The sequence below is a fragment of the Berghia stephanieae genome, chromosome 4 (genome assembly GCF_034508935.2).
Source record: "Berghia stephanieae isolate SIO BIC M18660-M18661 chromosome 4, UCSD_Bste_1.3, whole genome shotgun sequence".
NCBI lineage: Eukaryota > Metazoa > Mollusca > Gastropoda > Nudibranchia > Aeolidiidae > Berghia > Berghia stephanieae.
In genome coordinates, this window is record NC_088363.1 from 10,837,796 (window position 1) to 10,864,940 (window position 27,145).

General features: G+C 33.4%; 1 protein-coding gene across 4 annotated transcripts in view; it reads right to left on the minus strand.

The window, feature by feature from the left end:
- Positions 1-2,212: 2,212 nt before the first annotated feature.
- Positions 2,213-27,145, minus strand: part of LOC144970016 (cilia- and flagella-associated protein 74-like) — a 56,260-nt gene continuing 31,327 nt past the window's right edge. For 2 of the 4 annotated variants that reach the window (XM_078909184.1, XM_078909185.1), the window contains 19 exons: positions 26,813-26,946; positions 26,073-26,248; positions 25,317-25,417; positions 23,536-23,691; positions 20,244-20,395; positions 19,830-19,955; positions 18,628-18,793; positions 17,710-17,829; positions 16,819-16,974; positions 16,406-16,532; positions 15,334-15,399; positions 14,014-14,102; positions 13,083-13,218; positions 12,240-12,278; positions 10,700-10,833; positions 7,808-7,819; positions 4,639-4,707; positions 3,270-3,335; positions 2,213-2,423 (listed from right to left, as the gene is read on the minus strand). In XM_078909184.1, the coding sequence (XP_078765310.1) occupies positions 2,325-2,423; positions 3,270-3,335; positions 4,639-4,707; positions 7,808-7,819; positions 10,700-10,833; positions 12,240-12,278; positions 13,083-13,218; positions 14,014-14,102; positions 15,334-15,399; positions 16,406-16,532; positions 16,819-16,974; positions 17,710-17,829; positions 18,628-18,793; positions 19,830-19,955; positions 20,244-20,395; positions 23,536-23,691; positions 25,317-25,417; positions 26,073-26,248; positions 26,813-26,946 (2,124 nt within the window). In that variant the 3' untranslated portion in view covers positions 2,213-2,324. The remainder of the gene's footprint in view (positions 2,424-3,269; positions 3,336-4,638; positions 4,708-7,807; positions 7,820-10,699; positions 10,834-12,239; positions 12,279-13,082; positions 13,219-14,013; positions 14,103-15,333; positions 15,400-16,405; positions 16,533-16,818; positions 16,975-17,709; positions 17,830-18,627; positions 18,794-19,829; positions 19,956-20,243; positions 20,396-23,535; positions 23,692-25,316; positions 25,418-26,072; positions 26,249-26,812; positions 26,947-27,145) is intronic. The other 2 variants (XM_078909187.1, XM_078909186.1) reach the window with 2 other exon arrangements.

A 27,145-nucleotide genomic window follows, 5' to 3' on the forward strand; every position in this document is an offset into this window, starting at 1 on the left:
TAACGGCGGCCAGGTACTCATTTTACACCTGAGTACAGTGAGAGAATGTGAGTAAAGAGTCTTTTCAAATGACTCAACTATGCGCCGAGAGCGAGGCTCGAACCCAGGACCTTCCGATCCGAAAGCGAGTGCCATACTACTAGACCACAACCACATCGCTGCACTTTTCTGATGAAAACTTCCGTTGTTTTCTTTTCTTCTTTTCACTCTTTGACGTCATCTCTCGGCGTTGTAAATGTTGCTGCTCGAAGTGCGAAGAAATAAATAACAATGTGAAATTGAATGTAAGCTTCAATTTAATATACGAAAACAGATAGAATGGACGTTTCGGCTTTCCCATTTAGGCAGGATGAATGAAACACTACAGACGAATGAGATAATGAGATAATTACCCGAAGCGTCCATTTTATCTGTTTTCGTATATTAAATTGAAGTTTACATTCAATTTCACATTTTTATTTATCTCATGGCGTTTTGGGGATGGATAGACGGGTCATATCCAGATAGCAGCCCTTCCATCGGAACAGGCTTCTTAATTAATGACTATGTACTGTGTATTTTTTTTTTAATTATATATATATATATATATATATATATATATATATATATATATATATATATATATATATTATAGCATGCCATGTATATTGTGCACCGAGAGCTATATTGTATGGAGCAGGCGCTATATATAAATAAATTACATTTATTGTTATTATCATTATTATACTTGGATTATTGTCATTCCTCGTCTCTGCTTGTAGCAGCTCTTCACAACTCGCACAGTTCATATCTGTATCGTAGTTTGGTGGGCTACATCATTTCATTTCATATCCCCCCCCCTCCCTCTCTCTCCCCCCTCTCTCTCTCTCTCTCTCTCTCTCTCTCTCTCTCTCTCTCTCTCTCTACCATAAACCTTGCTCAAATTTTGAGTATTTGATGCATCGAATTCACAGACTATAGATAGTTCGAAGATGACGTCACTCAGGTCTTTGTTATTGTTTTTTGCCATCCGCGTTTATGAGTAATGCTCACTGAACTGTTTTAACCAGACTATAAATGTTCATGGATACACACAGTATAGTGTGTTGGTCCGTTATACTTCCGGATGGCAATGTTATGAGCTTCTTAGCCAAGCGCATACTATCTATAGATACTGTGCGCTTGGCTAAGAAACTCACAATATTGCCATCCGAAAATATAACGAACCAACACAAAAAACTATGTGTAACCTTGAACGTTTATAATCTGATTAATACAGTTTAGTGAGCATTACTCATAAACCTGGATGGCAAAACACAATAAAAAGGCCTGAGTGACGTTAACTTCGTTGTATCTATCTATTCGTTACCTTGCCAAAATTGCTAGGGTCCCAAATGTTATCCTATATCTATAGATGCCGTCTTTGTTTGTTTTGTTTTTTTTGTTTTTTTTTTTTTTGTGTTGTTTTATTTCGATGACTCCGATGTTACTAGTGTGCATCTGTGAGAGTGTGTCTATGTCAATATTATATTGTTATAAATGTGTAACCAAATGACAAATAACCACTTTTCTAGGACAATAAAGATTTATTATTATTATTATTATTATTATTATTATTATTATTATTATTATTATTATTATTATTATTATTATTATCTGCACTGAGACTTGCGGGGCACTGCTGGAGACACAAGGAGGAGATTGCAAGCAGTCTTGTGCTATGTGAACCACCTGAGCGAACCAGAAGCAGAGGCAGGCAGAATAAAACCTACATTGACTGTCTGCTAGATGACACAGGAATGGACAACAACCGGGAGCTGCGTACGCTTATGGAGGACAAGACAGAATGGCGAAGACTTGTGGCTCATGTTGGGCGCCCCAAGGGGCGGCCTAAGTAAGTAAAAGTAAGTAATTATCTGTAAGGTAATTTTGACATTCAGATTAAAGAAACTAAGCAGTCGTCGTATACTGAGTCACATGAAGGGTTATAGTTATAAAACAAACCACTTTATCAGAAATGGTCCAATTCAATAAAATATGATAGAATAAACAAAGAAGTGAATAGTTAATAAAACATTCTTTATTCAATAGTGTAGAGGCAAACAGAGACCTTTTCAATGGACCCTGTCTCTTTTTATTAGGACATTCTTAAATTGATTACATTATATCACAAGTTATAATAATAATAATAATAATAATAATAATAATAATAATAATAATAATAATAATAATAATAATAATAATAATAATAATAATGGTATGTCAAGTGTCTTTCAAATAAAATTATAATCATATCACATCCATTATTAACATTTATAAAAAGCAAGGTAACGACTAAATATAGTTTATTCAGTAACCACCATTGCTCGGATCATCAGGGTTATCTGCTCGGTGACGTCACATCTCAAGGTCAATGTGGCTGTTTCTTCAATGGAGCAACTCGGCTGTGAAATAAACAATGTATGCAAGCGTTAACAGTATTATAATATTCACACCATGGCGAATGAATTCTTCACAAACAAATGAAGAAACTGTTCAAACTTGGATTACTTTTATAGTTGGCGTGCAAACATAATCAATCACCACATTATGATATCGGTATTTGTTTTAATATGTTGAATACAGCAACAGTAACACTGATATGACTAGGGGGCTGAAAATAAGATGCAATATTTGTTTTGTTTTTTTAAACTAAAAAAAAAATGTTAAACAACAAAAAAAAAATAAAAAACAAACAAAAAAAAATCACACACAAAAACACTTTTATATATTGATGTTATGCGTTTAGTTAAAAATCTCATAACATCCATTTCCTCATAACATCCATTTCATGATCGCAATTCTTTAAAACAACGTCTCTTCAAAGCCTCTTTGTTTAGACTCTCTTAATTTTCCGCCATATCATGCACATCGTTTGAAGCGTTTTACATAATTTCACCTTGAGTCACACGTAACGAAGAGATAATCCATGTATGGGTAAATGTATTAAAAGTTAGATATGTTGCCTTAACTCACTCAATCCTAGAGATTTTTGCTACTTTTCAAAATTGGAAAAAAAATGTATTAAAAATGAGCATGTACATAGATGCTTTTATTCAACTACCATTACAATGTAAATATTAAGAATATTAGCTTTGATACTACGCCTATAATTTATATGTAATTGATAGGCATTGGGTAAAAGTAACCCTGGGTATACTACAGATATAGTCGGTGTTGGAGTTGAGTGAGTTAATGATTTTTTTTTCTCTGGAGTTATAAAATAAGACAAATAGATAAACAAATCTTACATCGTAGCCCTGCGGTGGTGTCCACGTGATCACAATGGGTTTCTTGGTACCGGCCTCCACCATGCCCTGGGGATAGATGGGAAAAAACATTTCAATCTCATAGAAACTACATGGTGAGGATGATGATGATGATGATGATGATGATGATGATGATGATGATGATGATGATGATGATGATGATGATGATGGTGATAGGGGCAGTGTGGCTCAGTGGTACGGTCTTTGCTTCGTACCCCATAGGTACCGAGTTAAATCACCCGCCATTTCGTTGTGTGGTCTTGAGCAAGTCACCTCACCCTAGCTCACTTTGCGGCGCTGCTCTGCGACTAATGCCTGGGTTATTCCAGTCTTTCCTTAGAATAGACCCTAATGACCAATTTCCCCATAGGGATGAAAAAAGGGAATTTTATTTATTATTATTTTTTTTTATGATGATGATGATGATGATGATGATGATGATGATGATGATTAGTTTGCTTTTTTCTTTTAAATAAAAAAGGGGAATGTGGGCTGCTATCACAGATTTAACAATTTTTCAGAGATGTTCTTTTCTACTCTGAATTCATGTGGACATCATAATTATATGACTGCTAAATCATAATTAAATAAATGACATTGTTTAAAAAATTCTTGTACATTTACATGGCGAAATATCCACTAAAATGCTCAAAAGCTTTAAAAGGGATTCCTAGCCAACAGCAACACTTAAAATTTAGGACCTGACAAGATGCCTGCTAGGCGAATTACATTTTTTTCTGACAGGAACAACTCTATAAATGGCCAGGCACTCATTTCACACTTTGAGTAGGGTTTGAGAAAGTAAATAAAGATCCTTTTCAACGACTTATCCAGGCGCTGTTCAGAACAGTACTCGAACCGTGGACCCTCTGGTCAGAAGGCGAGTGTTATACCACAAGACCACATGGCCGCACACTTATGTGGCTTAAAATAGACTATAAAATTTGTTTTCCACTCTTGTATAAAACGTTGGTACATTTTGAACAATTTTTGCTAGATTTAGACTAGATATAAATCACTGTTGATGGACGTAGAGTTAGTTGGTCACAGAAAAAAGATCTGAAAGAGTGTGAATGAAACAGTGCCAGAAAAAGCAAGAAAGACAAATACAATGTTTAAAAAACTCATCCCAAAAAATCAGTTTCTTTTCTTGTATTTCTCTTTCTTGATTTGCCTGGTCCTGTTTCATACACACTTTTTCATATTTTTATCTTACGCCAGTGCCGGCTCCCTAATTTCTCAATTTGATATGGTCACAGAAAGTATGGTCCACATCAAACTTTTGGTCAGAGAGACACACTTCAATACTGAGTCCATAACAAATAACAAAAGAGAAATAAAACATACTTACCTTTTGTGGTTCAATTGTGAAACCTTTTTGGATCAGTCCTTGAATGCCATCAATAGAAAATTCACCGTTCTGTTCAGACAATTAGCATAGAGTGATGTTATTTTCTGGTAATAATTTAGAACTGTAACATGAAAAATATTTATGCCTATTTAATTTATAGTATTCGCTGGATTCCAGCACGCTCTCAGAAGAAGCCAAAAAGCGTGCTGAAATCCAATGCTCATGGGAAGGGAGGTCACTCAGTTCCAGCAATGTCGTTTTGCAAAGCGTGCTCGAATCCAGCAAGTACTGCATTCTTATGACAAAAATAGAGCATAAAATGGATACCAAGACACATAAAAGGAGATGGATTGTAATTGTTAAAATCATTGGAATGTAAAAAGATAAAAGATGGTACATTTTATAGTCATGTAAAAATCGATTATATTCAAGTTAATAGTGACTTAGCATTAATGATGATTAGCAATTGCATAGAAAAAGGATAAAACATAATTGTCATCTTGATAACATTATCATTAACACATCTAACCCTCACCCTATTCACCCCCTCTTCCCTCCCCAACCCCCTCCCCCCTTCTGCTCCAAACACAGTTAAACTAGCATGAACACCAACAAATTCCGCTTATAAAGAATTACTTAAGAAATTTTAAAAATATAAACAGAAAAAGTGACCACTCGTCTCAAAGCAGTATTTTGTCAGGATGAACCTGATAGTTGAAATCAAATGTTACTCTTCATCAATCAAATTTGAGTTTTAAAAATGCATTCATTTAGAATTGGGCTTAATTTTTTAAGCACCATAAAACCTACATTTACCTATTCTGAAAGAATGTGTATGAAACCAGTACCAGACAAATCAAGAAAGAAAAATTTACAAGAAAAAAAAAAAATCCAAAAAAATCTGTTTGCCTCGGGTTGATTTTTTGGGATGGTTTTTTTTTTCTTGTATTTTTCTTTCTTGTTGTATTTGGCACTGCTTCATATACACGCTTTCAGATCTTTATCTTACATCAGTGCCTGCTCCTTAATTTGTCATGTTGATATTTACCTAATCTTATCATTTTGACTTTAAAATCTATATTCTTAAGATCTTCATCTGGTGTGGTTGATTCCGATGAAATACCAGATTGATAAGGCGGGTGACAAACACTGACTAAAACTGCTTTTTTTTTGGTAAACAGACAGCATCATTAAAGCCTTTTAAAAAATTGTGGCTCCTCAACACGACATAAAAAATTATGATATATAAAAAATAAGATGAAATAAAATGTAAATCATTACAAATAAATATGTTAATGATCAAATGTGATATTATTGTGACTCAAAGAGAGAGAGGTTGAGTCACACGTCGACTACCTCCGCCACTACACGGGGGGATTTTCTCATAAAGGGTTTAAGTTCATTCTTTTGTAAATTTGAATTCACTTTTCTGTTTAAACAGGACGCCTTCAAGAGTTGTGGCCTTTGAAAGGTCAATTAAGAACAAAATTTAAAAAATATAGGATTTTGTGATTTTTAGTTACAGGCATTGGTTGTGATGTAAAAAAATCCTTTCACTTATTGACCCATGAAGAGGATAAAGGATTTTTAAATATGGAAAATAACATTCTTTGCTTGGTCTGGATAAGAAACTCCCCAAGTCACTATATTTGCTCCCTGTGATCTTTTTCATACTAAACAAACAACGACTAAAACAATTTTCAGTGTGAAAGATAAATGGCATTTACGGGACTAATTTGACATAATACCATCCACTGGCTTTTCCATTTAGAGAAAGCCGAGGGATAATATTTTGCAAAGACCTAAACGACCAAGTGAAATTACTCCTCAGTGATATTCAACAATATAAGATGAAGCCATTCAAGTTTATGGTTGTCCACTCAAGAGTGGATGTCCACTTGTACTCATTCATATCGTCGTCATAAAGACAGTGGAACAGTCTCACATCTCCAATGAAAGAAAAATACTGTGGTCTGTGGAATCTTTAAAATTGAAGTTACAGATTTTAAAGGGAGAAGAAGGAGAATGTTAAGTATAAGGCGGGCACTCGTGTGAATAAAAAATATTCCAACAAAAACCACAGAGAACCAATTCTAAATTCCCTGCTCGTGTTATCATGTTAAAAGAAAGGGTGCAGGCGAAAAAAGGTGGGCATTAATATAAAGAAAACGTGAAAAAGAAACTTGAAAGAACCATTCTCTAGGATGAGACAAAATGCATAACCAGGAAATAATGATCCCTCTATTAATGAAAAAAAAAATATATATATATAAACATAACAAAGGCAGATTGTGCATTGTCAAAATGGACTGGTGTGTCCAATAATCTTTTCTGGGCAACGACCTGCGTAATGACTCCATGGTCTATCCACACCTGAGAATTGTGCATTGGTTTTCAATATTTTATATCTGATCCGCACATCTATCTTATAATAAACACTTGGAAATTATGAATTATTAACTGCCCAAAAAAAACTTGAGTTTAAATACCAAAAACCAAATATTTTGTTGGCTAATTTTCGTCACCAGTTTTTGAGTGAGGATTTTGAATAAATTGCTCTGGTATATTTCAGTTGCTCAGAAAAACCAAGCTCAAGAAATAAAAAATACTTCCAATCAAAATAATCTAAAGGTAATGATATTGGATATTATCTCTCAGATAAAAGGTAAGAATTGTTTGTATAATATACAATCTTGTAACTTGTTTCTTTTGAGGCTTATTTCACTCACTGCACTTATCAATTCAGATAGTGGATTTATATATCAGAAAGAGATGTTTAACGAACGTCTTTTGTGTGCATAATTGAATATAATAAATTCATCTTAACTTAATATAGTTGTGGTGCAAAAGTAGTGTCAATGCAATGAATTGTAATTGCCTCTTTCCTTTCTTATAATGGCCACACTCTTATCGGTACGATGTTATATTACGTCCAAAGGCAGCGGTCAAAAGAAAAAATAATGCTCAATGTTCATCTTGTAATTTATATCTACTATTCTTATCGACCATATTTAGATAAAGCTAACGTGCATTTTGTTTAAAGTTGATACTGATTTCTGATCCATGCATTTCTATTTCTATGGGTCTCACTTTTTTTCAGCTGGTATATGGTATATTTTCAATTCATTGTGTTTGTTGGAATTTGAGTCTGTAAGAAAATGTTCATTACCGTCTTTCCAGGCTGTTTGGTATCCATGACAACAGATCCACGAGACACACAATGTGCAAGAAGATGTCAACATGGTGAGTGAAATAAATCAAAGGCAATCCCAAATATAAATATGAAAAAAGGCCACAAAATAAAAAGCAAACAAATAATATGTTAGTTATTTTAAAACAAGGATACACATCAAATCGATTATTTTTTAAAAAGATGTTAACGAAATAAAAACCAAAGGAATAAACAAAGTAACCAGAGTACTGTTTTCACAACTTAGATGCCTAATTATTTTGTTCTTCATCTAAACTAACTGGATCCAACGAGCTGAGAATTAACGATAAAGATCCGAAAAAGTGTGTATAAAACACTGCCAAACAGAGAAAGAAAGAAAAATTCAAGGAAAAAAACATCCAAAAAAAAATCAGTCTTCCTTGAAATGGTTATTTTCTTGTATTTTCTTTACTGCTTTATCTGGCACCGTTTCATACACACTTTTTCAGACCTTTATCTTTCACCAGCGCCTGCTCCCTAATTTGTCACTTTGAGAATTAACGCTAATGTGCATGAAAAAAAGAATCATCGTATTTTTCTAAGATTGAGAGTTTGTATTGTTTCTCAATAGCTTTATTATACCCATGAATGTAAAGCATTCAGGAAGAACAAACTTGGGATTCAATGATGTGAGCTTTTTGAAATGTGTTTATTTTTCATGAAATAAAGCTAAAAATCCTTCTTTGATTGCATGTCGACATCAAATTTACGGCATAGACGTGCCAAATGCTTTTCTGCCATCTGTCTGGATTTATAGAGATTGTATTAACATTGTTACAGTTTTTGTAATTGGCTGAAGGAGGGTTTTGAGTCTGAAACATTCCATGTTTGGTATTTTGTTTTTTATTAAGTTATTATACTCATTTATTTAGGACATAAGTTTTTATTATCCGGATAAATTTTAGATGCTAAAATGTTGAAGGATGTATAGCATTCATGTCATGATGACTGACAATGTGACAACCGAATGTAAAGTCCGTGTATATTTGCAATCTTAGGAAGTCCAAAAATAAAACTGACTTGCTTTGATGCAAAAAAAACAAACAAAAAAAAACTACTCAAATGAAATTGTTCCCAGAGGATTAAAATCATGTGGACAAAAATAAAGCCCAGATGACACGAAAGGCAGTCTAAACAAACAGTGGTCTAAAATAATGGTTAAAGTTATCGCTAAATCCTGTCTATTGATATATTCTCATTTGCTGCCATAAAGGTGATCAATAGCCCACGAAACCAAGGTATGCAGACAGTACTCTAGTATGGTTTGGATGATATTCATGGATTACTTGAAGATCTTCAATGAAATCAGAGAATTATTTTCCAAAAACCTTTAATCAAAGCATTTATATGTTACTTGAATTACTTGTATGATCACAAGATTTTTAAAAAGAATTTTGAACGCCACAAAAACACTTATGGCTATTAACTTCTTTCAAAATTTCAATGAAGATCTTCTTTTACTTTAAAACGTGATTCAAATTCCTGGAATTTAAAAGTAAAAGTGAATAAAAGAATAATCGGTTAGTTGTTAAAACAAAATTCAACAGACATGTGCGTGTTTACACATTACACATTGAGCAAAGCACAGTGCACAGTGTAGTCATAGAAAGTTCCTGTATTTCCAAATACACACAATGTGACATAATCATTACAAACCATTCGTTCTTTTCTTATATGACACAACACAAACAAAAATAGATCACGTATACAACAAAAAATATTATGAGATTCATTGAACAACCAGTATAATATCTTGAGATTTAATTCCTTTTTTTTTCTAAAATCAATGCTAGATCCATCTTTCGTTGAGATAAACAATGGGTCTTTTTATTTCTATTTTCGTATACACAAAACAAATTAAGAAACATAATTATGTTAATATATCAAGGCCAGTGATATGGTTGTTTACATACATAAATACAAAAGTTGGACTGAGCTCTTGTTGATCACATAGCGAAGAGAAATCCGTGTTAAAGGCATAACGAAACATTCAGTTATTAAAACATTTGACAAAACAACATGTAAAGCTGCAGGCTTTAGACATCGTTGACAATACCTTCAATTTCTACACAGATTATTGGTTATTAAATGCTTGAAAAGAAAGATGTGATGTTTTGTTTCAAACCTTTCACAATATCCACTTTAACTCTACAACTGTCAGGGCTGATTTTATTTTTAAAGTGACTCGATGTACGACTTTTGTCAGGATATGACTACTATTTTCATCGTTTTCAACAAGATTGGTAACTGCGATGAGACTAACTTCTGGAGAAGATATAGAGTAGCATCATAGAGCTAATCTCTTGATAAAAAGCAATGGAAACAATCGTCAAATTCTGACAGAAGTTGGGTCTTTCTTTGAGTGAAATCGGCCCTGTCACCTCTAGAGTTAACTATTGTGATTACGTCACAATACAGGAACATGCTCACAGTGCAACAGTTAGTGACATTCTGTAAATCATTCTCTATGCAAAGACTGAAAGAAAATCACAAGAAGTCTTTCATTTCAAAGTTCAATCAAAAGATCTCACAGAGTGGCTTCCATAAAAAATGGTCATAGAGAAGCACGAGGTAAAGATGGGGTGGGGAGAGAGAGAGAGAGAGAGAGAGAGAGAGAGAGAGAGAGAGAGAGAGAGAGAGAGAGAGAGAGAGAGAGAGAGAGAGATATGAAGTTCGGAGTATCACAACATAAAGCAAAATATGTTCCACAAAATCACTGAAAGTTGTTCTTTTTTGTTAAAGTAAAATCGTCAAGCCTCAGTATGATATAAAACTTCTTGTCAATTCCTTTCAACCGTCAGAGAACACATATTTACTTAACAATAGGATAATCTGCACTAGTCACAATACCTTCTTCTGACTGACAGCCATAGTGCGCACACATCCAGCGTAGATTTCCCTGACACCAGGCTGGAATATGTCATCTTTCATCACACTTTTGACAGTCACCAAAGCGGGAGGAGACACAACTGCTCCTTTGCCATCTAATGAGACAAAAGAAAGAGAAAAAAAAGGTGCATGGTTTTTGATCTTTTTCCCACTTTATGGGAGTCTCAAAAATTTACAAATAAAGCATGTCGGTTTAATTAAGGTGAAACTGCTATTGCTAAGAGAAAATACATTTTCCAACATTGCAATGGGTATTGTTTATATCTATCTTATTTGTACTATTTATTATCACTCCTTCTACCTAAGTCTGATAGACCAAGATGAATTGCCTGTTGTCAAAGGATTCCATTGACTGACAGGTATTTCATTTTATGGTACAAGGTTTGTGAGAGAAACTGTTTTCTATACACATTAATCCTTTTCTTTGTTTCGTTTAGTCTGCGCATCAGGCCGATAAGATGTATATTCTGATTATACTTCCCAATATTCATGGGTGCAGCAAAAATGAACTGTTTTGTGACCTTTTTTGGTTACTGTCATTTTCTTGTCATAGAAACTGTATTTTGGCAAAAGTGTTGTGAGTAATTGTTGACGACACGATAAAGCATTCTGCCCGATTGTTTTGCTTTTATTATTTCCTGTGTTTTGGCTGATGTCATATCACACAATATAAGCTACAGTTTTATGTTTAAATTAAGACTTTAAAAACAAATATAGAATGAGCTCAACATTTGTACCATAAAAATAGCAAAGAATTAAAATGTAAATGAACAATAATTATAAGTTATCAATTTCATAAGATGAAAATGTTGCTGCTTGAAGCTCGAAGGACACATATCTTATTTGTCCCTAGTGTTTCATTCTTTGTGTTTTGTTGATATAGGTGACAATTCAATACTTATCTTTACAATTTCATAAGATAAACTCAAACACACATTGACGATTAGGCAGCAAAACACTCTCTGTGTAAAAGTTTTTCATGGCTTTGCAATTATAAAAAAAAGGAATTTTTTAAACCAAAAATAACAACCTCAACAAAACAACAACACTAATAACATCAACAACAACAACAATAACAACAAGAGGCATTATAAATAGTAATACATTGTTTTTAAAACATTGTTTTGTTGTTGGCTGAAGAAGATTTTGATACTGAAATGTGCTATGTTACATATTACTAGTCTTTTTTGAAACTCTTAAATGTATTTTGTTTCTACGCTACTACAATCCACAGCCTCAGGCAATTTAGCTTTAGCTTCAAAGCTGGCATTTTACAAAACCTTTTAAAATCGATAAGGGGTCGAAAAGCTATTAAACAAATGTAGGGCAAAATCTCTTTTTCACGTCAAAGCTGTATATCATAATGATAAAACAAACTTCCAAACATTGATGACTCAAGAGGCCATATAATATCAACCATAACAACAAACTGAATCAGTTTATAAACGAGAATCTGAGATTTACAAAATCAAAACAGTTTTGTCCGTATCCATGACATTACCTGAGCCCTTATGACGATGATGTTTGATCACGTGGTCCTCTGAGAAAAGATGACACGTCCATTTTCTAATTCATTTAAATTATCATATAAATTCTGATAGTCCCAATTCCTGACGTTGCTAGCCTAATCGTAAAATTTTCAATCTAAAAAGCACTTATTGAGCATTTATATTACTATGTAAGAGGTTGTTTTTGTTCCAAGTTCATGTTTGATTATCATACATTTATTTTCGACTGGTAGCAAGAATGTGATATTGATAAACAGAGGAGAGTTGGAACGGGGTGCAGTAAGACGTGTGTGTATGTGTGTTGTCTGAATGAGGAAAAGCTCAACAAAAAGTATAAAAGATAAAAACAATTGCAGATGGCATTGAGAGTTAGAGGCTTTGGCGCCAGATAGTAGGAAGCAAATTCATTAGAAAATAAAATGGTCAGAACACAGAGGGAAAATATGAATGCTTAACTCTCTCCTTACCAGCTATTTTCAGAATTTTACCCAAACTTCATATTCCCCCAAAACAAAAATAAATTTTTCAAACAGATTAGCAACGAGTATATTCTATATTTTGTTCAGAAAAATGAGCTCTGTAACACAGTGTTGAGTTTTTATTTTATGGCTATAACTATAACAAAATGAAATCAGAATAAGAAAAATGTTGGCTGCATCGTAACGAATGTGACGATTTTCCTATGGGAGGTAAAGAGAGGGTTAAACATTAGAAAAATCTGAAAATCCTTTATATTTTACATATTTGTTAAAAGATATGTGATTAAACTTAATGTAAACTTTTCCTTTAGACAAATATCGTGGTAAATTTTTCATAACAAAGCGTTTTACTCTCACCTCCAGGATCTTCCTCTTCTATGTGTACATGATGCAATGCAAGTGATTCGATGTTGGGAAGAAGTGGGTCAGCTCCGTCTAAAAACATCACACGTGGCTTCGCTTGACCAATCAGGCGGAAAAAGTGACTTTCCTCCTGAAATTCGTTTGGGATGAGGATAGAAAACAAAAAATGAAATGACTTGTCTATTTATGTCATTGATACAATTGACAATTGAGATTTTATTTTATTGACAAGAAACAAAGGGTGTGCCATAGGAAAAAGTCACCTTTATGATTCTGAAATATATTGAGTATTTATTTATGTATTTCTCATCTTATGAATATTATGCATTATACAAAATTTATCATATTTTATGCATTAATATAAATAATGCATTAGTATTAATATCATATATATGTGCTTTTATTTTTACTGTGACTTTTATTTTTAATTTCCTATATTGCTTTATAAAATTATGTCAATATATTACTTTTATAACGTTTATTATTGCAATTCACATACGTAAAAACAATTTCCTTATGGATGAATAAATTTTAAAAGTTTATTTATCCATTCATTTATTTATATATCATTTATATATTTATCTTCAAAACAATCCATTTTAAACTAATGGACAAAACCTAGATGTTTTTATGAAATTACAGAAATACTTTTATTCTGGTAAATGATAATCTTTATTTATAACGTCATAATTTATACATCTTAATAATGAAAAAAATTCTTAGATTGAAGTAAAATTAAATTGAAAATTATTTAAAATTACTGGTCTTGTTGACTTAATACCCTTTGGGCAGATGAACACAGATACTGAAATTGAAATATTTTGACCGTATCCGACCCGATCACGACCCCATATATTAAATGATTTATAAAGATCAGATCAAGCATATCCTAATCAAACTACAGAATAGTAACACTTGTCATTACCTGGTCAAACAATTCAATCCTAACACCATCCGAGTAAAGGTCACTTTCATGGTCAGGGGCAAAGGTCACCATTATCTCTTTGGTCTCGCCTGTATGACAAAAGTTTAAAAAAGCGTCTACATAGAGCAATTGATGGAATGCGCCAGCCAACAGGATATAACGTACCAACACACTATACTATGTGTAACCTTAAACATTTATAGTCTGACCAACACAAATTAGTGAAAACTACTCATAAAATGACTGGCTAAAAACAATAACAAAGAGCTGAGTGAAGTCAATTTCGTTCTATCTGTATCCATTAAATATGTTCAATATGCTATACTAGGGGTTCAAAACCAGCAGTAACTGAACATGTGACAAGACAATGCTTGTTATGTGCTATCATAAGCAATTCTTTTTTCGACAAAGACAACACTATAATCAACCAGGTTCTCAACACCAGGATATGGTGAGAAAAACGTGAATAAAGAGTCTTTTCTGAGGCTTCAACTGTTTTTTGGCCACCGCAGGATTTGAACCCGAGATCAACCAATCACAAGCAAATTGTCAGACTGTAAGACAACTAAGCCACACAAACAACTATGACACGTGTTTTAAAGTCAATAATGGATGAGCACATAAGCTCTGATATAGCATCTGTTTATCTAAGAGCGTATGAAGACCTAAAAAAGAGTATCTTACACTCAACTGTTTTCTTCGATGCTGTTTCAAAGATGTGTTTGATACTATATCAAATACACACACACACACGCACACACACACACACACACACATACACAGACACACAAATAGATTATACATCGAAAAGAACACCAAACAAGCATTAATAACAATAATATTGATTGACTTCGGTAAGGTGTGTAGGGAATTGACCCTGATTGAAGTTATTCATCCATGTGGTAATAATCTTCATAATGGTCTCTGTGTATATTTTGCTTCCTATACAACTTAACAGACAATGATGCCAGTGTTTAGAATCCAATATCCCCCCCCCCCCCCCTTTCCCCACTCCACAACCCGTCAAACGGAATATCCTTCCAGAAAAATATATGAGTTCTTTTATTGGACAATATCCACTAAATATAATCAAAGCACCTCACAAGGGGTACCAAAGCCAACAGCAGCACTTAACATGTATGCCAATCATAATCTTAAAATATTATTTAAAGAGTTTGACCAGACAGTATTCATTTTATACTTGAGTGCGGTGATAGTATGTGAGTTAAGAGCATTTTCTAAGGACTCAACTTTCCATCACCCAGAGAGGGACACAACCCAGGGAACTAATTTTCCATTCTAGAAAGAGAAACATCTTACCAGCCTGTATGGATCCTTTGGTGGGAACGATGTCAAATACATTTTTACCACAATCATTTTGTACACCTGAAATATGAAAGAGAGACATTGAATATAATGCAAGACTATAAAATTCAATGTGAGTAAAGTCTGTGAAAACAAAGGAGATGTTATCATATGAATAACAAAACGTTTCCTTTATAGATCTCCTATTTTCTGGCAATATACGATAGCTCGTTCTGCTTGTTACACAACAGGCAAGTTTAAGAACATGCTGATATAAATAATTGTATCTCTGGTATTAGAGACTGGAAGTGTTGCAATAAACTCGGGTTAAATGTAAACAAAACAGGTGTTGCAAATTGCAAGATGTGGCAAAGTGGACATTTCTACCCTGAACCTATATTTATTTGATTGTTTAATTCCCATCACTAAGGAGCCTGTGAAAAAAACTTAGGAGTTCTATTTGACACCAACTAAAACATGTCTGCCCATGTCAGTAATGTAATTGGTCAAATTGTCAAATGGACGCCTGATAGCAACAGAAAAAGAGGAAATCCGAGAGAAACATGAAGGTAAATAGTTGAAAAGTTAAGAGACAAAATAGGGTTTACATCATGGAGGGAGGCCATTACTGCTGCAGTCAACAGGACAGCTTGGGGACAAATGTATTCACAGCCCTATTCCCCATTAGGAGAGATAGGAATAATAAATAATAAGTAGACATATAATTCCCTTGCAGACTTGGTCCAACCAAAATTTCTATTTTATACAGTATATTATAAAAGGAGTCGTCTATAATTGCAGTCTTTACACTATCTTTTTTCACCAAGTCCTAAGCGGAAAACCGAAGGAGTTCAATTTTATCTCTTTTTCTTCGGCATAACACAAATTATAATAATAAACCCTTGCTACACTTGTAATAGAGCTGGTTTACAAAAATCAAAATGGGTTTCAAAAATATTCTGATAGGATGGAGATCTGATCCAAGTTCATTTGTGATGAACAACTGAGCTCTCTAATATGATTCCTAACAAAAAGAATTTTGTTTACGTTCAATGTGAACAAAATACCGTTCATCTAATTTACATACCAACAAAGTTGACGACTTCATTTTTGTTGAGGAAGGGTGGTAACCCCTGGGCTTTCTTATGTCGTAGCTGAGACAAGCTATCTTGTTTGATGACGTAATCAATAGACAACGGTGATGTGTTTTGGATCTAAGAAGAAATATTAAAAAAACAACACATTTCTTTAGTCAATTCACAGATGTGTATACAAACAATATTGATATATATTCACCACATACATTAACACACACACACACACACACACACACACATACACACTCACATTTATAAATAAAAATAAGGAAGCATCAGAATTATCTATGCCCCTTTTGGTAAGGAATAAGTTGGCCATACAAACATCAACAAAAATCCAACTGCATGAGAAAAGGTTCAACAACAAAAATATGCCAAAGTTTAACATTGATGTGATCCTCACCTTGAAATTTTTCTCCACATACTCTCCAACCAAAACAGCATTACAGTCGAATAAATTGTCTTCAATGCTCAGATTGACCAGTGGGCTCACTCCTCGACCTTTAAAGGTCAAGTGAAGGGTAGAGTTCACAGTCTTTATACCAAGCTCTTCCTGGAACTAAAACAGAAAGGGAGGGATAATAAAGCCAAGAATAAGTAGCTCATACAAATATGAACAAGTCAAAACAAAATACATTTAACAATATCAAACAACCAGATAAATAAACAATCAAAAAAATTATTTTTTTTAATGGAAAAATTTGTTATTATATTATGAAATAAAAAACACTTAGCTTCAGATAATAAAGTATGCACTGTCTTTTTCATATTCATTAAACATAAATCTAAAACATTCAAAATCAACACAAGTCAACATTTTTCTCCTGATAATAATTACCTTCAGATGTGCTTAAAATAATTAAGGACTTTTAGGTTCGTAATTTAATCTTTTTTATATATTTTCTTTTTTACTTTTTAAATTAGGAAATTGCATTCCGAACAAATCCAAAGGCAGAGGTAAAAGCCAATAATTTTCTTTGCCTCATTTATTTTTCTGAAAGCATGAAAATGATGATGATGATGATGATGATGATGATGATGATGATGATGATGATGATGATGATGATGATGATGATTTTGATGATGATGATGATGATGATGATGATGATGATGATGATGATGATGATGATGATGATGATGATGATGATGATGATGATTTTGATGATGATGATGATGATGATGATGATGATGATGATGATGATGATGATGATGATGCTGATGATAATGATGATGATGATGATGATGATTTTGATGATGATGATGATGATGATGATAACGCTGACGACAATCTTACCTTCTGACCCTGTTGAGGACTAAAGGTAAGTAGAATGGTGTGAGTACTTCCTGGGTCTAGGGCTCTCAGAGCATTAAGCATGACGAATGGCCCATGTGGATGAAGGGCTGTGGATCTGAGCTGGAAAACAAAATATAAAATACTGATATAGTATATAGGATATACAGATGAACACTGAACAAGTACATATTGCTGATCATTTCCTGAAACTGGTGGTCCATGGAACTGATGAATACATTGAAAAGCGCTTTGAGCACATTTAATGGATATTGCGCTATATAAATGCTCTAGTTCTTAAAAATAAATGCTCTAATTAAAAAAAAAATTAAATTCTAGACTGTTGATAATATTATTTAACTCTTGAAGTTTCCTTTCATTGCTAAATCAATGGAAGAGCCACCACTGTGTTTCATTGTAAATGTCATGATAAGCTCTTGATAATCTATCTTGTATAATAATTTTTATTTTTACTTAATTAAATTATGGACCTAATACATTATTTAATGTGACATGAAATTTGACTTGGATTCAATCATTCACAAATTAGGAATGAGTCTTAGAATGACTGTTTTGAATCTAAAAAATAATAAAATAATTGAGGACAGATCTTAATGGAACAAGAAAAAAAATTAATAATGACAAAATCAAATAATGAAATGAAAAAAAAAATGCTAACCTTCAATCGAAAACATGGTGTGAGTATCGAGTGCCCTAGCTTCACATCAAGTTGTGAAAGTTCATAAGTCAAATACAAACGTACAACTCTAGCATCATTAACCCCTCATAAAACTTATTGAGAGACATTTAAGCTCACATTTGTCTTCTGTGCTAACAAACAAAATCAATCACAAACCCTATTGGTAACCTTCCCTACCGTTTTTTTTAGAAAAAGTTAAAATGCCCGGATTTTAAACGTACCTCAACATATTCATTTGAAATGTTTTGAATGGTCACAGATTTAGGATATGTCTGTCCAATGGAGACGTCACCAAAATCAACTGTTCTCTTTCCTCCATCTGAGATAACTACCACTGGGGGTTTGACGGCTGGACAATGAACCTCTAGATACAAAGTATTGTGGATGCTGCAAGGGTGGATTTCAAACATGACAAAACTTATGTTATTATATATTTTATGACAATATATAACAAATGTCCTTAGATATTTCAATACAGTTATCCTTGATTAATTACACATCAGTGGATGCTTATGGGGGGCAAAGTGGCTGAGTGGTTAAGGCATTGCACTGTGATATGGAAGGTCCCGGGTTCGAGCCCCACTTCAGGCACTTTCGTATTTTTCCTTGGGCAAGATTATCAACCCCCAAGTTGCTGACTTTGGACAACATGGGTGATTCCTATTGACATCAGACATCTTGTGTGATGAATTATCTATATTCCTTCATGGAATGCCTAGGCGACGATATCTTATGATGTCGTGGTAGAAGGGCATTATCTGTTTTTTTTTACTACCAAATATTAGCTGTTGTAAAAGGACACATGTCCACGGATGAGGATCAGCATTAGTAGTTATCAGAGCAAGACCCATGGAGCAGGAGTTTATCGTAATTTGTATAGTGTTTAAAGGACAATATCAATTGCATGTTACTCTTTGGATAAATGCTTGTTTATTTCAAAGTGCTTTCTGCCAGATCTATGATAATCAGCTACTCTATCACTGCTAGGTGGACAGTGGGTTAAAAAAAAAAAATCTCAACTGCATCTAGGATCAATACCAGCCCCTTACTTTTGTGTGTGAAGTGAGTTCTCTACCAATTCAACTATCAAAGATCAGCCGAGTAACCAAGTATTTATAAGTATTAAATTGCATTCTCTCCCCTTGCTCTCTAGTTTTAATTTTAGAAATTAAGTTTACTTTGCTTTTGGCTTTGTTTTTAGTTTATTTAGTTCATTATATCCATTATTATTTTTTTTCCTATTTTAGTCAGCATATCAATGGAAAATAAAACTGGCAACATGAACTATTAAAGTTGACACAATATAATAATTAAACGGACTTTTAATCAAACACTATTTGTCCGTTTAATTACTGCATAAGATCTCAGCCTGAGTTTAACAAAAATTCATTCCTACCCTTGTAAATGATAAAACCAAACCTACCTATATGGCAACTCTCCTGGATTTCCTGTGGCACCAGAGGCCACGTAACAAGGCACAGTGAATGAACGGAAATGACCCTTGAATTGTCTCACTAGTGACGTCACAGCTGCTAGATATTCTGGTGACCTGATTTGTTGAAGAAAAAAATTGTTTAAAAAAAATATAATTGAAAACCATTTGTTAATCTAATGATAAATTTTGTCAAACATAATAATTGAAATCACATGGGTAGAATTATACGTGTTCTCAAATGTCTGGCACTGTACATGAAAACTACTCTAGAGTACACACGTTGCATATTATCTTTTCATCCCTTTACTATTAAATAGGCAGTGCAAATTTAATTGAATACAGCTTAAAATGTCTTTCTGTAATAGACTTAAAGTTAGGGAACAACTCAATTCGTAAACTTACTCTCTTGTCAAAGCCTCAGGGTCAAATCTGGGAGAGGCTGTCATGGTAACAGCACTGCTTGTGGCAGACGGTGCAGCAGACATCTTGCTTGTTTTGGCTTGGGGAGCTCCTCCTTTCGGGGAGGCTTTAGCCTTGCCCTTTCCAACGGCAGCCTGTGATCAATGGCATAATAAACATTCATGAACCCAGGAACCTATAATCTCTTTTCAATATTATGCCGCCTACAACTGTGCATCATAGGAGTTTAAGCAATAAATGAATATAATAAAAAATTAAATGTTATAAGCATAACAAGAAACATTCCAAGCTCAAAGCTGTTTCAGTAAACACCAGTTGTCGGTTTGTTGGTTTTGTTTTTTAAATATATTTTTTAAAATTTTGTAGTTGTTGTTATTTTGTTTTTTGACTGTTTATTATTTTTTTTTTTTTATGAAGAAAGGTTTGAGCTTGAAACGTTCCTTATTTCTTTGTTTTTTATCTTTATCATAAAAAAACCCAACTACTCTTGTATATGATTTAACAGTCTGTCGTCCTTTGATATATAGGCAATTATTTTATTATTCCAGTAGAGCTGCGATGGAATCAAAGTGGTCTATGCTTACTTACTTTGCTTTTTCAATTTTTCGGACAAGAACAACTACTAAAATTACTTAAATTAAAAGTTCAATCATTATTAATTCTATATTTTATAAAAATTCTATATAAATATTGTAAGGCTAGATTACGAATTTCATGATAAACGAAGGAGACAATCGTTTTGATTAAATTAATTAATCAATTTATTGATTAAGTTAATCAACCAATTTAATTATTTATTTATCTAGCTGTTTATTTATTCTTTCGTTTATTTATCAATTTATTCATTCATTTATTTCTCTATTAATGTGTTCATTAATTTTAAATAAAATGATTAATGTGATTAGAAGAGTGAGAAACAGGAATGAAAAATGAACGGCTGGATCATGAACATTGATTTAAATAATAATCTAAGCAAATATGCACAGAATGACATCAACGCATTTCCATCGAGTCCTCATTGACTGAAAGCCTATTCGGAAATGTAAAAAGGTTGGCCAAGAAAAGGTTTTCATGTTAACAACGAGTGCCAACAGAATTGCATGTATTAATATAAAGATTGATAAGATGAACAAATTTTAATTTGGTGGAGGAATTGGAAGTAGATCAAGACAGGCAGACGAAGGGTAGAGTGACAATCCCTTTATAGAATGGCTAATCGTTTGGGATCTTTATTTTTTTTTCTCTAAAATTGTGATATCCTTCTATCTGCTTTGTCTGGCACTGAACCATGCAAACCTTCTCATATCTTAATTGTCAAGGGAGACTGTGGACTCTGTTTCATTAAAAGTAAGAAATTCAATATGACCTCAGAAACTATTAATATTTTTGTCTTTTGTAGAGTATTAGATAAGAAAGTATTAGCTAGACGACAAAAATTTCCCCTATGTACAGAAATTCAGACTTATTTGACTGTTGTACTTTTAGCAAAAGTCGTAGGCAAAGATCAAAGACAAAACCAAGTACTCTCATTATATTAAAGTTAAAGGGGGATAAATATAAAGAGAGTTGACGAAGTAGACATGGGTTGATCTCCCCTGCCAATAAATATGGCACAGCAAATAACACAACAAATCAACCAACAATAGAACCAAACAAAAACATACTGGGAAAAAAAAAACGATTTAAAAAATACCAAAATGAACAAAATAGAACAGATGAACGCAAACATGGAAGAACGATAATGTTCAACTCATGACCTACATCATCTCCATCATCCTCGATGTCTATCTCACCATCTTCAGGTTCTTCTTCTTCCCCTTTGTCACTCATCGCAGCTTCCTCCGCATTATTAGCTACTTCTATTTCACTCATGACACTAACTCGACTTTTTTCTACTGATCCCTCTTCACTGTCTGCACTGTTATTCCAGTCAACACCAATCACATGAGTCTGGAGTTTCGTCTTCAACTTTCCTTTATCCATTTGAATTTTTGAGTTATTGTTTTTGTCTTCTGACATTCTTCTTCCATTCTTTGTTCTTATGACCTCAATATCTATAAACCCCACTCTTTTTTTATTACCTTTGTGAGTATGAGTATGTGACCAATTCATGTCAGTGATAGGAGAGAATTTACCCTCATTTTCAGACTGGGGTAAACTTGCATTCCTACTTTGATTGACATCTGTGTCAATCGTTGACTGATTTTTGTTTGGTAAAAGCTCAACTTTTTTACCTTTCTTAATTTTACTTATTGCAGATGCCAACTCTAGTCTCTCCTTAATCTTGTCATTCAAATATTTGAATATTCAAAGATGTAGGAAACGATTTGGAAAAAAGGAGGGAAATATGGTTACGTTAGTGAAGTGTTAACATACAGGAATCTAATCAACTGATTCAATGCTCCTTACTATTTCCTAATTATACTGTTAAAAAAGAGAACAGTCATTTATATCAATATTTTGCCCTTAAATCTTTATTTTTCTTTTCCTTTTTTATTTTTTTTTTTGTTTGTTGATAACTACAACATAATTGATGATATTTAATTGTCTATGTGCGCATGCGTGTTATCTGTGTGTGTGTGTGTGTGTGTGTGTGTGTGTGTGTGTGTGATACAGTCTATAAAAAGTAGAACATTATTATCATTGTGATTATAATTTTTATAACTGTTATTATTATCATCATCATCATCATCATCATCATCATCATCATCATTATCATCATCATCATCATCATCATCATCATCATCATCATCATCATCATCATCATAATTATCATTATTATCATCAATATTCTTAGTATTTCAAATAATAATAATAATAATAATAATAATAATAATAATAATAATAATAATAATAATAATGAGAGAGAGAGAGAGAGAGAGAGAGAGAGAGAGAGAGAGAAAGAGAGGGGGGGGGGCAGATGAGAGAGAGAGAGAGAGAGAGAGAGAGAGAGAGAAAGGGAGAGAGAGAGAGAGAGAGAGAGAGAGAGAGAGAGAGAAAGAGAAAGAGAATGATAGAGAGAGAGAGAGAGAGAGAGAGAGAGAGAGAGAGAGAGAAAGGGAATGATAGAGAGAGATAAGAGATGGAGAGAGAGAGAGAGAGAGAGAGAGAGAGAGAGAGAGAGAGGAGAGAGAAGAAGAGAGAGAAATTGACAGCAGTATAACGCAAAAAAAAATGTTAAAGCATTAGATATGACCTTTGGCCTAAGACAGAAATAATCTAGCTCATAGTTTTCCGTTATTTCTGATTGCAATAGAGGGGGATAATAACTTACAGCATTTTGTTCTCTTTCTTGTTTTTCCCTGAGCTCTGCTTCCTCTCGCTCCCTTTCTTCTCTAGCAGCTTCCATTTTGGTGTGGATTCTTAAAGCCTCTTGACGGACATCTTCATCACTGAGAGTTGGTGTAAACCGCACTTGGATTTGAGTTTTCTGGCAACAAAAATAGAGAGAGAAAAAAGAACGGAGAGCTGTAATAGGACTAAATAGGACTGTAATAGGACTAAATAGGACTGTAATAGGACTAAATAGGACTGTAATAGGACTAAAGTTTTACATACGCAAAGGCAAACCTGCCTTCTTGAAAATTTTAAAATTCGTAATTCTTAGGAGATTAAAATTGATTTCCCTATAGTTAACTTTGAAAATCAACAAGGATTAAATAACACTTCAAAATCTTTTAACTCACTCAACCCTATCACTGACTATATCCGTAGTTTACCCAGATTACATTTACACCATGCCTATTTATTACATTTTTTCTGAGACAAATTATAGGCATAGTATCAAAGCTAATTTTTTTTGTCATTTTTACATGTTAATGGTAGTTCAATAAAACTATCTATGCACATGCTCATTTTAAATACATTTATTCCAATTTTGAAAAGTAGCAGAAATCTCTAGGAATGAGTGAGTTAAATTGTGTGGTCTGTATCAACTTTCATTTTGATAAAGTTTTAATGACTCATAAAGTTTTGAAATTTGAGCCAAAATGCCTATTAATTACGTTTTTAAATATGGGTGTAGTATCAAAGCTAATGCTTTTCATTTTTACATGTTAATGGTAGTTCAATAATCTCTAGGATTAAGTGAGTCTGTATCAACATTCATTTTTATTAAGTTTTAATGACTTAGAGATGCTCATATTATGAAGTTCTGAAAAGGAGCCAAAATTTCGTGATTCTACGGATTTTTCGTAATAGTCGGCAGGTCTGGTAAAGGCGACAATGGATCGACCATCTACATATATCATATCACAAAGGGGTTGCATGTATAACGAAAGCAGGTGGGTCCTAAGACAGAGCCCTGTGGAACAACCGGATGTTGGAAGAGATGGTTCAGAAAAGTGACTGTTATTGAAAGATACTGACTGGCATCTCTCGTTGAGATAAGATACAAGCCCACTGTCTCAATCCGTTTTTTTATGTAGGGTTGAATCATCCATTAAAAATTGAAATTGTGAAATTGTATTTAAATCAATATGCCCAACAAGGAACAATGAATATTGTTTTATCAAACCACTTAAGTCTTAAATATTATAATCCTAAATGTTTTGGCTATTATATCAATTATTTGAGTCTGGTCCACCTCAACATAATACCAAATCGATGTAGCATTTCACATTTAACTCACCCATCATTCTCAATGACCATATTAGTAAGATGGTATGAATAAATTGAAATTGAAATGTGTAAATTTGTACTAAAATTCCCGATTATTTTGTTGCTGTGATTATAGCGTGCATCTTCATCTAATGATAAAAGCTTCAATAACGAGACTGATTTTTTTTTCAAATTATGATTTAACTCATCAGTTATATTTCTATAATTGCAAGCATGAGTTTTCAATAAGAGAGAGAGAGAGAGAGAGAGAGAGAGAGAGAGAGAGAGAGAGAGAGAGAGAAAGAGAGAGAGAAAGAGAGAGAGAGAGCAAATAATGCCAATGTAACATGATCTTTGATGAAGGTCCAGTCATTTTCCTGGTACTGTTCTCTGATGATTAAAAATGCTCAGGAAAAAAAATCCGTTACACCATAAGAAAAGTTTTTTCCAACTTACCTGCCCTGGTTTCACAGTTCCAACACAAGGAGATATTGAAAATGGCGCGTTGCTTGGAATTTTGAATTCAAAGGATGTTGGGCCAACTGGAGCAATGTCACCTTTTAAAACAAATAAAGACATCAGAGAGACCAAGTGGCAACATTTCATCATCATCATCATCATCATCATCATCATCATCATCATCATCATCATCATCATCATCATCATCATCATCATCATCATCTATTTTATTTATTATAATACTACCATATTGTGGCAATTATCATAAATCGGGACGAATCTTTTGAGCCATCAATAATCAAAATGCGCAAATGAATGTGGCAATCACTTCCTGGTCAGAGTGAATACTCGAATCAATATTGTAGAAGTTGATCATAATTATACTTGAAATATTTTATATCCATTCATCCATCCCATCCCATCCATCCATCCATCCATCCAGCCCATCCCATCCCATCCCATCCCATCCATCCATCCATCCATCCATCCATCCATCCATCCATCCATCCATCCATCTATCTATCTATCTATCTACCTATCTATCCATCTATCATTCTATTGATCTATTTATCTATTTTGGCATCCAAATAAATTGAATTAATTCAGCTAAATATCTTGTCACCCCTCTTTCTATAGTAACTATCATATCACAAGTAAATTATGTCCTTGCATGCCACAAAAGGTTCCCTTTTTATATATAATAATATAAAACATCTCCTATACCAGTGATGTAATCACGTAACCACTAGTTACCTGGACCAATCCTGGGAACAGGATGAGTAAACTCGTTACTACTAGTGTGGGTGTTGACCACGTGGAAATTGGTGCTGGCAATGTCGTAGAGAGGCGTGGCAGCAAAATGAATCACTTGATGGGACAACTCGAGTGGCGTCAATACCCCCGTCCCCTTACAAGATATCTTGAAATCCCTGGGAGGATAATATGGAGATGGAAAATATTATTGTGGCGTCCATGACCTAATTATGACCTAATTTCTCTCGATTAAGGTTTGAATATGTACTAGCTTCGTTACAATCCATAAAAACTGATAAGATTGTGCTAAAAGATAATCATCCTTTTTATCTATCTTTTATTCATCGATCAATTAAAAAAAAAAAAAAGAATTTTGATGTTAACAATTATAAAACAATAGAGTATATGTGACCTATTGCCTGAAAATGGTATTATACAAATAAACCAAATGTCGAAAAGTGATCATGAAGTTAAAATCACCCAAAAAGTGAGATAAATGTCCAAAATTATTATATATTATTTTCTGTTACTGAAGATATCTTATATTATTTTCTATTACAAACTAAATATATTTATATAGTTTATATTTCCAATATTTAAATAATTTTCTATTAAATAAATGTCTTAAATTGTTTCAATTGAAATGTTTCAAATTGTCTTTTATTGATATATATTTAAAATCAGATTTGCTAACAGAGCTTGATCTGCCTTACTTTCTTATGATGTGAATGAATACTCACTTGTTGATTAGAGAGCGGCAGACCAATTCAAGCTTGTATTCTTTTGTTTTCTTTGGGCTGAAAATGACATCTAGTTCCAAAGTTTCCAGAGGCAAAAGAGTTCCAAATCCATCATTGGGTTGCACTTCTACATACTGAAAGAAAGGTAAAATAAAATCACAGATATTTAGAATTTATAAACAGAACTTCAGTCAAAGAACAGAATCAAAACAAGTAGGCTGCTCATGACAGGCATTTGGAATATTGGAGGGCTGATCACATTCTTCGACTTACATAGTTCTGTGCCTTGTGTTGGGAAATAATTAATCTTTTACAGGCAAAATTTAGAGTTCA